This window comes from Octopus bimaculoides, chromosome 9, assembly GCF_001194135.2.
Source record: "Octopus bimaculoides isolate UCB-OBI-ISO-001 chromosome 9, ASM119413v2, whole genome shotgun sequence".
In the NCBI taxonomy this organism is placed as follows: Eukaryota; Metazoa; Mollusca; class Cephalopoda; order Octopoda; family Octopodidae; genus Octopus; species Octopus bimaculoides.
The window spans coordinates 32,275,287-32,289,718 of record NC_068989.1 but is presented as its reverse complement, the minus strand read 5'-3'; the positions used below and the strand labels follow the sequence as shown (position 1 = coordinate 32,289,718).

Genomic DNA, 14,432 nt, shown 5'->3' with positions numbered 1-14,432 from the left:
GAAATTCAACATCTATGAACAAATAAAATCAACATATGTAAAAGCAATAATTTTACAGATAAACACTAAATGGAACCTTTTATGTGTCTTACCTGTTTGTTTTGTTATTAAAATTATCCCAGATGCTGACCTCCAACAATAAGTCACTTTTTATAAGCAGATGCATTAATATGAGTTAATTAAAATGCAAAGGTAATCAGTACAAAATTTTTTTCTTTCTCTATGTTTCATTCATTTTCGTTGAAAATAAAGAATAAAACTCTTTCACTAGGTAATATACTTGCAATGTACTCTTACACAATTTATGTAGTACATTTATACAAAAGAATGTATCCAATAATATAGACTCATATGTGACACACAGGTGAATACAGGTGTGTAACATACTGAAAATTAATATTTCCCAATTCCACACATTATTTGTATTCAAATGTAAATAATATTTTTATACTATGCTTCTGTCAAGAAATTGTCCACAGTATCCTTTACACAATGGTACTTAACAAAAAGGACATGCAAAAGAAGTTTCAACACATTTTCCTGCTATTTATCTTTTCAATCTGATAGAAGTTAACACTTTCTCTGTTGCCATCCACCTCAGTTAATTTTGCTTTTCTTCTAGCTGTGGCAGGATTTGAATTCAGAACATAAAGAGCAGGAAAAAATACAACAGGATATTTGGTGTGTCATTCTTACATTTTTACAAATCCACCACCATGGACTGATTATTTTATTTTATTGACTATGAAATGATGAAAGGTAAATTCAACTATGGCAGGATTTGAGTTCAGAGAATTGGAACAAATGACATGAAGCATTGTCTGGAGTTCTAATGGCTCAACCATTTCACCTTCCTGTCCATCATTACTAATTTTATTATTTGTGCTTCCTCACTTGCAGAGATGGTTAGAACTTCTCTCACACTATATTTTACCAATTAACACAGTCTTCAGATAAGTCTCCATCTCCCACAGATTCCATCCACTTTTCTACACAGCTGTCTTTCTTCATATGCATCACATGCCTGTAAGAGTACAGTCTACTCTTTTTTGACATTACATCTGATTCTTCATATATTCACTTTTTCTATCAGTTCACTTGTACTCTATCATTTATGTATCATTATGTATTACAAGCCCAGTGGGACTATAGTTTTGAATTTATGCCTGAAGGTAACAAAAATGTTCATTACCATTGGTTCACTCAACAGTTTAATGCCATATTAGCTGTAAAAAGGTATAATAATATGTATAATAATTGAAAAAGTTTACAGTTCAATGTATTTTTGAAATTAGTCAAACTTCTTAAAGAATTATATACAGCTGTTTCAATAATAGATAAAAGAGATAGGCAGAATAGAGGGAATGAGATGAATACTGTAAAGCCAGTATTCATTTTATCATTCAACTATGTTAGTAGTTGAATAACATTCTTAAGGCCGCAATTTACTCACATGTAGCACTTTCAGAGCTTGTTGCTAATTCAGTGCTTAACCAAATTGAAAACATTTTTGAAGAGGACTGATCCCTAGCTACATTTTGGCATAAAAAAACTGAGATTTGACCCAGTAGAAAAAAAGTTTACATCAAAATTTGTAGCAATGTTATAGGAGAGTAAGTAACGCCACTAATCAAGTTTAGATCTAAATAACTTTTTTATTTTAAAAGCAAAATATATTTATCTTAGCTTCAATGACAGAAAAAAGTATGAAGAATTTCATAGTTTTGTTCCCATGCAACAAAAATTTGTATCAGAAAAGTTGTAAGGTAAAATAGGAAAAAAAATATGAGGCAAAAAATTGGATTTAATTATAATTAACTTTTTTATTCTAAAAACAAACTATATTTTAATTAAGCTTAAATGATGGAGCTCAATTCGAGGAATTTCATGGTATCAATCTCATGCAATTAAGTTTAAAAAAACAAAAAACGTTATAGTGTTTGTTTCTCAAGTTTGAGGGTGATAATATAGTTCTATAAGGGGACTTTAAATACATGTCACTGGCGTCATTGAGGTAAGGAAAAAATTATCAATGACACCACTAATTGACATATTTGACACACTATTAATTAGCATAATAGCACAGCCTGGAAAAAACATGGATTACATGGAAAAATGTGAGCAAGAGAAATAATATTCTTAAGATTATAAATCTGGAAAATTACAGGACAAGTTATTAGACTTGGAAAATTTCAGGACAGATTATTACATCTGGTAAAGTACAGAACAAGAAAACTTTTACTTAAAATATAGCAGCTAAGGATAAAATTATTTGATTTGACTTTACAAAGTAACATAATTAAAAAAGGTACCATCATTTTGTTAAAATATTGACACACTAGAATACTTAAAAAATGAGAGCCAGAAGTACCAATATAAAGTTTTATGCAAAGTAGAATAGTATATATGGTAGGTAAATTCATTATGTAAAAAATAGGCTTTGAGTCAAGACTAAAAATGTGAAGACTTGGCAATAACTTAAGCAATAACTCAAGCAAATTTTGCTGTGAATTTGTTGTTATAGGTAGATTTTACTGTAATATGTATCTAATCTTTGTATTATTCTATTTATTGTACTAACTAATTATGTTCTACTATTATTTTTTATAACCTATTTTCAAAATTAAAAATAATAATTTTAAAAAATGAATTTTTTTGAAATACAAAAAATATTTTGAGTTATGTTTTATTTTCAATAGAAGTAACGAGTAATAACAAATAGAAGTAATAATTTGTAATAAAATTTTTAGTTTTAATAAAAGCTAATATTTTCTAAATCTAAATATTTTATTTGAAATTTTATCCTTAGCTGCAATATTTTAAGTAAAAATTTTCTTGTTCTGTACTTTATCAGATGTAATAAGCTGTCCTGAACTTGTCCTGTAATTTTCCAGGTTTATAATCTTAAGAATATTATTTCCCTTGCTTGCATTTTTCCATGTAATTAGAGAGTGCTTCCATAGTAAAAACATGGAAAGAATGTGAGCCAGCCAGAAATAGTTAACAGAATACAATACTTTTCTTAAATATAATTTAACTTTTACTTACTAAGATTCTTTCCCGAGCTTTTTCAATAGGTGTATAGTCCTCTATGTCACTATCATCTTTAAGACTATCATCATCATCGCCTTTCTCATCAGAAGAGTCATCTTCATCAAATTTTGTTTTAGTATCAGTTTCTATGGAGGCAGAGAATTACAAAAAAGAACATTCAATTAAAAATAAAAAAAAAAATTTTAAATCATCAAAAGACTAGACTTCAAAATATAATTCAATCAATATCAAGGAAAAACTCTGTAAGAATGCAAGTCATGCATCTGTCTCCTGGTTATGCACACTTTGAATAGCTGATAAAATATATTAATTCTTCATTCAAGCTCTGAAAAATATTTCAATCATATCAATACAGAAACTAAAATGTTGCTATTATTGTTTAATCCCAAATCAATCCTAATTAAGCAAACTGTGATCAAAAGCACTCTAGTCATGACCATTTCATTTTTTTAAGTCATTGAGTATACTGGAAAGCATTATCATATGCACTACCATTATGCCACAGTGTCTTACATGTTATATAGGAAAAGCAGAGAGTTAGTGTCAAACACAAAACATGCCAGACAAAGTGGCTTTGGTGCTTAGCTCATTCTACAGGTCTGAGCTAATTTAACCTTTCATCTGCTTGGGGTTAATAAAATGCTTGCTGAAGTTAACATGTACAAATAAAAGAATTAGAGAAATTAATTATTTTAAAATCCTTAAAATGTAAAGATACTATGCAATATTGAAAATGTAGCAGTACCAATTAAAGAAAAATATATTAATGAAGAATGGGTACCCTTCCTAATGCCAACCACTCCACAGAGTGTACTGGGTATCTAATGTGTCACTGGTACAGGTGCCTCTCATGTGTCAGCAGTGTTTTTCAAGTGTCACTGGCACTAGCATTCACTATGATTCTGCTTAGCTTGATGTGTCTTCCCAAGCACAGCAAATTGCCAAAAATCTCAGTCACTTGTCATTGCCACTGTGAAACTTAATATCTGAAGATCATATTTCACCACCTCATCTCATGTCTTCCTGGGTCTACTTCTCCTACAGGTTCCCTCACAGTTAGAGATCAGCACTTCTTTATGCAGATGTCCTCATCCAAACAGTATTCAAGTATAAAGGGTGAGCTGTTAAATGTTGAAGTTAGGCAATCCCTACTATATTATTGCAGTTGCTTTGCTATCAGACTATTAGGTTTAGAATGTTTTTTGGAGTAAGATATTTTTAGTAATATTTATAAATAAAAAATATGATGATGTAGACTAACTGTGATGAATCAGACTAAGCTTGTCACACTATCACTGCACCATATTTATTTTGTAAGTATCCATACCAAATGAGAAAGTTGCAAACAATGCAGATCATAGTACATTTTTTTCCCTCGGTTGATAGCCAACTTCACCAGTGCTGGTGCCACAAAATATTTTTGTAATTAAATGTTAACATTTGGTAAGGGGATTACTAACAGAGTTGAGTCTTGCTCAATTTCTAAATTTTGACATGGTTTTTATGGCAGGATGTCTTCCTTAACACCAAACACTTTACAGAGAGTACTGAATGCATTCCTTTTCTGGCACCAGCACTTGTCTAAGCAAGTCCTCACAGCTCTGTGTTATCTCTCTTGATTAGGTAATCACTATCAAGTATACTTGGTGCTTGTTTTTTTTTTTGTGGCACCAGCACTCATGAAGTTTCCTTGTAACTTGAAAGACGAGAGCCCCAATAACTAAAAGAAGGAGTGGTGACTTTGTACAAGGTGTGGAGGAACAGATCTGTTGTGAAAGGGTAGTAATGGAGAGAGTAATGGTAAGGGGCAGTGAAAAGGGGAAGGAAGAGAATAGTATCAGAGGTTAATAAAAATGAGATAGCAGTAAGGATGACAGAGAAGGTTGAGTGGGAGGTCTAGGGTTATTTCATGTTATAAGATGGGTGGATGTTGCATGAATGAGAGATGCAGATGAAGAGTGCCTGGAAAAGTTGCCAACAATTTGCAGATTATGCTTCATACAATTCTTGCTTTATACAAAACAAGAAGAAAAAAAAGGTTGCAAAAAAAAAAAAAAAAATTGTTAGTTTGCTGGGACTTTGAACTTTCATAACCTTTTCCAGACTGGTTTATATCTCCACGTCCTTCTAGCTCTAATTCTGAAGTCACTCACTAGTAATCTATGTTGGGTTGTACATTCTTCACCCACTCTTGCAAGCATCTGTCTATCTTGTTGCCTGGTGAGGATGTAATAAATCTAGTTTATGTGTCCACCACATTGATATGTGATCAGGTGAGCGGCTGGTTTCCTGAAGTTAGTGTTGCAGATCATAAGATCATTTGCATCACAGAACTCCAGCAGCCTTGTTCCCTCTAAATCAACAAAATTGTGCCATTCATGTGTTTCATTGATTAACCATCTCTATCATAAATATGTACCTTGGATATGTAGGTATATGTATGGACCTTGTCCACTTGCATCTTCAACTTTTATATTTCCCCCCATTTACAATGGAGTATCATAGCCAAGTATTAGAACTAGCAGGAGGGTTTCTATATAGTCATTTGACCTGATAGAAAAATCTCCTTTAAAGCACATCCTATTAGCTTAGAACAGGACATCATAGATAATGTGGACCAGGGTTCCTTGCACAGAAGAAAAGAATAGAATGGCTGCTGCTGAAATGTCTGATCATACATTTTAATTGAGGGTTCATATTTTAAAACATCCATAAGAATTTTTTTAAGAATGAAAAAAAAAAAAAAAAAAAAAAGGCAAAGTTTTAGACCTCCTCCTTAAAATCCATTGTAGAAAACACAGAAATCTTAAGATACTTTGAAGGAAAAAATCTGTGGATGGAAAAGGCTCTTCATCGTCCAGTTCTTGCCTGTGCAAATTCTTTTCTTAAGTTTATCTTCTCGATTCTCTCTGTAAGTGTTGTGGTTTTGGTGCTTAATCATGTTTTCTCTATGAATTTAACTTTTGTGTGGCTTGCTTTACATAACAAACAGATATTCCCTGTAACAAAACAAAAAACAGATTTCCTCCCAAATTCATAATTCAGTGAGATATATATTTATATATATATATATATAGGAGAAAAGTAGTTAATTATTTTAACATATCAACTATTCTACTCTAGTAAGCATGGAAAACTCAAACCTATTGATAGTAAGCCATGTTCAATTCAAGGATGCAAAAATGATGGCCTTCTATATCAAACATGGAGTTTAACTGAACAACATGCCAGATGTATAAAGTCATTTGAAAAGCAAGATACCATAATCTGAGCATTCTCAAATTACCTGATTCTTCTTCATCACTACTTATATCCCAGCTTTCTTTCACTTCTTCCTTCATTTCTACAGGTTTCATTTCTGTTACAATACTCTTTTCATCAGTTTTTGTCTCATCAGAAACAATGCTATCCTCTCTTTTTGAATCAGCTGTTGAGTAAAGTGTAAGTATATTGTGAACAAAGAGAATTAAGAGATGCATTAATGTAAATAAAACAAGAAAAACATATTTCTCAAAACAAATTCAATTAATTGTAAATTCTCCTCTCTCTGATTGTAAGTTGTGAGAGCATATCTGCAGTCACTTGCAAAAATGACCAAAATTCCTTCAAACCAATTCCTATTTGGTAATAGGAAATGAATATCATGGATGTCCAATTTGTAACAGTATACTCCAGAAAATGATAGATGGAATCTTACTTGAATAAAAGAAAATTTAATGCTGAAGAAGTCAAACATAATATTCAATATTCAGAGGGCTGGATCTATGGTGTTCACTGACTAAGGAGACAATACAACCAAAGTTCTACTCAAAGGTTTATGCTTGTACATTTATGGAAATAATTTATATTATATGTCATTTATTTATATAATCTAAATTTCCCAACTCTATAAACTGAAGCTGTATGATCAACCAATTCTTCTGTCCCTTCTTCCAATTATATTCAGTAAGAAGAGAAGCAAGTTTCCAGGTTATTCCTGAATTTCTACACATGGAAAAGTACTATTAGGTCACTATTTTAATAATTAAGCATGCAATATGCAATAATAATGATTTGAAGCTGGTTGATATGTCAATTATGCTTATCCCAGCATATCACAAAAGAACAAAAAAAATTTAGTGTTATTTTGTTATTTAAGTGATCTGTTGTAGCAGCTGATGCTTCCCTAACTAATTTAATTTTTTCTGGTGCTAGTATTAGTGAAAATGAGAATTTCTATGCTGTAAATACCTTGAATTTCCATGATTCATACCAAGACCCACACACTTTTAAATGTATGTACTAAATGTGCCAGAAGATGGTGTAATATGAATGAAGAAGAAACAAAAAATTTATTTTGGACATCATAGTCATGTAATCTAAAAAGATATGTTCTATATTGGTCCACATTGTATCAAGAAGCCAACTTTAAGAAAACATTTTCATGAGAACACTTTGAAAATCTAAGATCTTCACCTTAGCAGTACTTCAGTGAAAATCCAGGACCTGATACATCTTTTAAATGTGCAGCTTTTTGTAGAGATATTGCACAACAATTTTAAGGTATATGGAATACACATATGCAAATCTGGCTTTGTGAATGATTTCTAAGTTTATATAGTGGAGTGGGAAGTAAAATAACTAGGTTTCCAAAATAAATCGCAGGGGTGGTCATAAAAATATGATGGAATCAATATTTTATTATGGTTACCAGGCTTATTGGAATATGTTCTATGAAAAAAAGGAATATAGAATTTGATACATCACTAGCAAAGAAAGGTACTGATAAAAGCAATACTACAAAAGTTACAATTTAAAAAGAGGAGAAAAATGTAATGCTCTTAAATAAAAAAGCCACCTTATCACTAGAAAATAAAAGGATGGCAGTCTGAAAAATTATTTGAAAGCAATTTTAGCAAATAGCTAAGAAAAGAGAAAGCATCCCAAATGGTGCAGCAATGAAATAGTTGCTTTATTTGATGCATAATCATCATCATTTTAATGTTCAATTTTCCATATTTGCATGGGCCAGACAAAGTTTATTTAAGCAGATTTTTTACAGCTGAATGCCTTCCTATCACCAACTTTTACCTGTTTCCAAATAAGCTAACATTTCCCCATGGCCAAATATTTCACAGACAACTGGAAATGAAAGACATTGCATGTATGATAGCAACACTCACAACAATCATGTGATATCAAGGCAAGGAGACACAAACATATACATAATTGCTTCTTTCAGTTTCTGTCTATCAATGTGGTTTTGGTCAGCCTGGGACTAAGAATAGAGTGTAAATGCAAACTTGCCCACTAGTCAATCTTGGAAATTGTACACATTTTGCAGAGGATTATCTTTATAATATCTAATATAGTTTTTATTGCTGAAAACAGTGTATAAATGAAGCAGTGTTTAGGTACTGTATATTTATATGTGTGTTAAAAATCTGTTTTAGACACAAATGGGTAAACACCTTATTCTGCTATTAGAGCATGGTGGTGGGTGTTTTACAGGGAAATAAACTACAGACCCTAAAAAGTATATTAAAAAAAGCATTTTACTGATAATTAGCCCATCAAAGGTTACAAAAATAATCAAATGAATATATAGCAAAACTGATATCACTTCTCCTAAACTTATGAAAGGGAAGTTTCTTTCTCAAAGAATTCAATAGCAAATTCCTTTCTATAGAATTAAAGATTATCAAAAATATAATACATACCATCATTTTGTGTTCTTTTTTTCTTCTTATCAGTATAAACAATCCTTTTCTTAGGAGCACTTTCATCTTTAACAGGCAACTCTAAACCTAAAACAAAACAGTTATAACATGATTCCAAACAATTTATAATACAAATTAACAACAAATATGTATAACAGTTGATATAAGAGCAATGTATGAAAAACTAAAAGCAGAACATTCCTTATGAGAATATATGTTGGTAAAAAAAATGAAAAATAGATTTCTGGGGTTTTTGTGTATGAGGTCATATTATTATAGAAATAATGCCAAATGGCAGCTAGTTAAACTGGCTATTTAGCTGAATTAAACTTCTAAATGTAAAGGAACATAGACAAGAACAGTATTTGAATAAACACTGTATGACATGACAATGTCATTGCCAGTTAATAACAGCAAACTTCCACTTGGCTCAATAATAACATAGGCTTAGTTACAATGCTTTTCTGCTGTAGAGAGAAAGAAAGATCTTCATATACTAACAATAAAAAAACAAAGTTGATTTTACCTATATATATATTTGTGTGTGTGTGTGTGACATGACTACACTGTGAGAAAATGCATGCAAAAAACAACAAAAAATAGCAATTGATACTAAAAAAATTGCTAGATTGTGCACAATACACAAGACAAGCCTGTTCAATTACTGCACTATCCAAGTGTGAAAAAACTTGAAGTAGCTCACGTATAACTCCTGTATTTATCAAATGATAGTCTTCTCTCACTGGATTAGCCCATTCATTACTATATTTTGAACCAAGACACACCCCTTATGTATTTCAATTAAATTCTAAAATAATTGTGAATTAAGACTGGTTTAATAAAACAACTAACTTTTTTTTATTTATCAATGTATTAATGTGACTTTTGGAACACAATTTAATAGGTTCTTAACCAAATCTGTTTCATAAGTTTTGTCTCAAAGCTAATCTAATTAAAGATAAATACAGGTAAATTCAACAAATCATTAAACTATTTAAATTTTGTTTAAACATCAGCACAGGAAATGAGTTATTAGCTAATATTCAATGAGTATAAAACAAAATTTTAGTAGAGAAGAATTATGCTAATTACTGGATTATTTATTAGTTGAACTTGCACATAAGACAGGTGTACCATAAGGGTAAAACAGAATGAAATACATGCCATCAACTAAATGAAATAAACTCACATGTATACATAAATGCACAGAAATATATGATTCATAATCCAAATTAATAAAATTTTGTTACACATCTTACAAGTAAATTAAACATAAATAAACAATAAAAATTAGGTCAATTCAAAAAAAAAAAAAAATTCTAAATCAAATATACACACATTTACACTTATATACATATATAAAATTGCAACTAAACACATATATTATCATTTATTACATTACATTCAATTTGCCATACATTATTCGTTTCATTATCCATCATCTTTTCCTTCACAAAGAGTTGTCAGACTTACTTATGACAAAAAGCGAGTCAGCATGGCCAACATATCCTGTTCCACACCTAATGCGCTAAAAGTTGACCTAAAAACACTCCAGTTGAGGTACTGACTCACTTCATTGACCTTCATAGCATCACTGCCCATTGGACAGCCATGCAACAAGCCACTCCCATGAAAGTCTTGCCCAAGAAGGTCTGCTGTCCCATCATCTCTACAGCTGGCACTAGCGAGAAGTGGGCTTACTTTGAGCAGAGATGGTCAGACTACAAACAGGCCACTCGTCTAATGGGTAACGGCGTCATCTTCCAGCTTCTTGACTACTGTGATGAGACCCTCAGAAAAGATCTCACATGGATGTTCAGCATGCTTGCCTCCAGTGATGAGTGAACAGTCCTCAGTCAAATTAAGTAAATTAAGTCCCTGGCTGTCTGCCAAGAAAATGTCATGGTTGCTTGTGTGTAGCTATAACAGATGTGCTAGAACCGGGATGAACCTGCCAGGGCCTTCGCTGTGAATCTTCGAGGGCAGGCAGGTGTTTGCAACTTCAAGGTGGGCTAAGGCCTGCCCTGCCACGATTGATTGCAGTGATGTCAGTTCATGATGCTCTTGTACATGGGTTGGAGGATAAGGAGATCCGCCATGACATCCTGGGTGACTCCAAGCAAGACCTGACCCTGGAAGAAGCACTGAGGTATGTCAAAGCAAAGGAAAGCAGAAAACGCTTAGCCAGCCGACTCATGGCCATAGCACCACCTCAACCACTGTGGCCTCCAGCTCATATAGGCGCTAGGAGTGGCACCACCTGGTCAATACCCTTTGATACACCTGCCCCTATCCCCTGCAGTCACTGTGGAAAACACGGCCATGGATATCATGTACAGGAATGCATGAGGAAATGCCCCACCTACAATCACAAGTGCTACATGTGGCATCCTGCACCACTATGAGAGTGTCTACTGCCGACACATACCATCCCCAGTGAGAGGCTCAAACCAATGCAGCTGACACGGAAGACCACACATCTGCAATATTCAACAGCCTATGCCTTGTGGCTGACCCCCCTGATGAATCCTCTACCCAAGCAAGAATTCTTGACCACCATGTGTATAATGAACCCTACCTACTCATTTCAAAGCCTGGATGCCAACCACTTCCGGTATTGTGGGCACCACTACTTTGTGGCTGTGGACAGATACAGTAACTGGCCCATCATGGAGAAAGCATCAAATGGAGCAGCAGGACTTATTGCCACCCTATGCTGCATCTTCATGACATATGACATCAGTGATGAGCTGACATCGGATGGAGGACCAGAGTTTACCTCCCGCCAAATGGTCACCTTTCTCCATAATTGGGGAGTGCACTATAGAATCACCTCTGTTGCATTTCCCCATGGCAATTGCCGGCACCGAGGTCGGTGTCAAGACAAAAACGCACCTCATTACAGACAACACTGACGCTAATGGATCCCTCAACACTGACAGTTTCCAGTGCACAATGCTACAGTACAGAAATACACCTGACTGGAACACACATGTCCCCAGCCATGTGCCTCTTTGATCACCCAATACAAGACTTTATTCTCACCTATCCCGGCAAGTACCAGCCACACTCCACTTGGTGTGAGACTATGACTTCTCAAGAAGAAGCCCTGCGTAACCACCACATGCATGCTGCCAAATGGTTGTCAGAACACACATGCTTACTTCCACCAGTGACTGTCAGAGACTGTGTCTCAATCCAGAACCAAGTTGGACCCAATCCAACCAAATGGGACAAAATTGGTGTCATCATAGAGGTACGCCAGTTTGATTAATATGTGGTGAGAGTGGATGGCTCAGGCCAAGTCACACTGAGCAACAGAAAATTCCTCTGAAAGTATCTACTGGTTGTATCCTGCACACCACTACTCATGGCCCCTGGACCATCTGTGTCCCTGACGCCGACACCAACGATGAGACTACCTTCTCAACCCAGTTTAACAGCTCCTCATGCAGCTACACCACGGACACCTCAGGCTTACCCAATGTGCCCACTTCCCAACACCAAAACCACCACAACTGGAAACCCATCTACATCACCTAACCCTAGAGTCATGCCAATTTCCCCCACCTTCACCACTTCAGGACATGCCACCAATGGTTGTACCCCAAGAGACTTTCAAGCCTTACAACTACACAACGCCCCTGGCCTCCGAGAGCAATCTGTACCTGATGTAGCTGATCCCCCATCCTGCAATCACCCTGTTCGTCGCTACACTAGACTGGCAAAAACTGACATAAAAGCCTGATGCACAACTGACACATTGCTCCTTGATCGTCACACCATCAACATTGATTGTTTCTCACACTAATTATTTCATTTTCTTTAACCATTTACTACATATTATTAGTTTTCCTTGCTTCCCTCCGAAGACTTGGGGAGGGCATAGAGGATTACAACTAAACATACATATATTATCATTTATTACATTCAATTTGTCATATATATAAGTGTATACACACACACACACACACATATGTATGCACACATACGTATACACACACTTACATATATGTATGCACACATACGTATACACACACACACTTTTCTTTTTAATTGCTCTCAAAATTGTTTTAGAATAGTTTCACTTTCAGAAAAAGTGATTCATAATCACATGTGGTTTTTATGTTTGTTGTTTTATTTTCTTGAATTTTCCTGTCTTCTTTTGAAAATGCTTTGAATTCAAACTTGTTGCTTGACAAAATGAAACTGGTATCCATTTTTTATCCATGGATGCCCTTGTTCTTATTACTATATCACTACCAGACTAGAGAAGACATTTCAGGTATGGAAGCAAGGTCTTGAATTAAAGGGCCTTGGAGTTAATTGAGAAAAGACCAAAGTATTGTTAAATAGGAAAACAGACAAATCATAGATTCCCTTCAGAGAGATGGCCCTGCTCAATATGTAGAAAAGATGTTGGGAGAAACTCCATAAGGTGTAGCCAGTACAAGTTATGGACACATAAGAGGTGCAGCAGTATCACCAGAAAACTAACAAGGAAAGTAGTCTTTACATATGGCAGATGTGCAAGTACATTAAACACCAGGAATGTGCAAAAAAAAATAGATTCCCTCATATGCCAGGGGAGATCCCTAGAAGTAGTAGATAGTTTCCATTACTTAGGTGATCAAATTAGTAGTGGTGGAGATGGTTGTTCCAAAAGCATAGCTGCTAGAATAAGAATAGGTTGAGCAAAGTTCAGAGAGCTACTTCCTCTGTTAGTAACGAAGGGCTTTTCTCTCAGAGTGAAAGGCAGATTGTACGATGCCTGTATATGAACAGCTATACTACATGGCAGTGAGACATGGGCTGTGACTTCTGAAGATATGCAAAGACTTGAAAGAAATGAAGCCAGTATTCTTCACTGGATGGGTAATATCAGTGTGCATATATAATAGAGTGTGATTTGAGAGAAAGACTGGGTATACGTAGCATCAGATATAGTATGCAAGCAAGAAGACTGCGCTGATATAACCATGAAATGTGTATGAATGAAGACAGTTGCACCAAGAGGTGCCAATCTCTAATTGTAGAGGGAATGGGGAAGGGGTAGACCCAAGAAGATGTGAGATGAAGTGGTTAGAAAGGCTCTACAGATGTTGGGAGTCACAGAGAGGATGACAGGGGAGTGAGACTCCTGGCCGGTTTGCTATGCTTGAAAAGACACGTCAAGCTAAGTATGGTTGCACTTGCATACTGGCTTGTCCCCTGCAACCATCTCCAGCAGAGCATCCCTAATCTTGCGGGCTCGTAAATGCTGGTGCCATGTAAAAATCACCCAGTACACTGCTGATGTTAAATGATGATGCACGAAACATTTTTTAAAAATCAAAATGGAAAGAAAAAAATCTCCAAAAATTCACAGCACTCAGATAACATGAACAATGATGGCAGCCAGTGAAATTCAATTGTTTTACAAAGTGAGACATGTTTTCACTGGGCCTCACCGAGGCGAGGACTACTGACCAAGACCTTTGGAAATGTGCTGTGCGTGAGAAGACCCGGCAAGCCAAGTAAGATCGTTGCCAGTGCCCTCTTGTGCGGGTGGCACATAAGATGCACCATTTTGAGCGTGGCCGTTGCCAGTACCGCCTGACTGGCTTCCGTAGGATTTTCGAGCGAGATCGTTGCCAGTACCGCCTGACTGGCTTCCGTAGGATTTTCGAGCGAGATCGT

At 35.0% G+C, this 14,432-nt stretch overlaps 1 protein-coding gene across 1 annotated transcript in view; it reads right to left on the bottom strand.

Annotated features, from left to right (window-relative positions):
* Positions 1-14,432, bottom strand: part of LOC106871994 (eukaryotic translation initiation factor 5B) — a 123,670-nt gene that overhangs the window by 55,900 nt on the left and 53,338 nt on the right. Inside the window, exons 9-11 of the mRNA XM_052970563.1 lie at positions 8,754-8,840; positions 6,341-6,481; positions 3,049-3,179 (exon numbers count right to left, since the gene is read on the bottom strand). Of these exons, the coding sequence (XP_052826523.1) occupies positions 3,049-3,179; positions 6,341-6,481; positions 8,754-8,840 (359 nt within the window). The remainder of the gene's footprint in view (positions 1-3,048; positions 3,180-6,340; positions 6,482-8,753; positions 8,841-14,432) is intronic.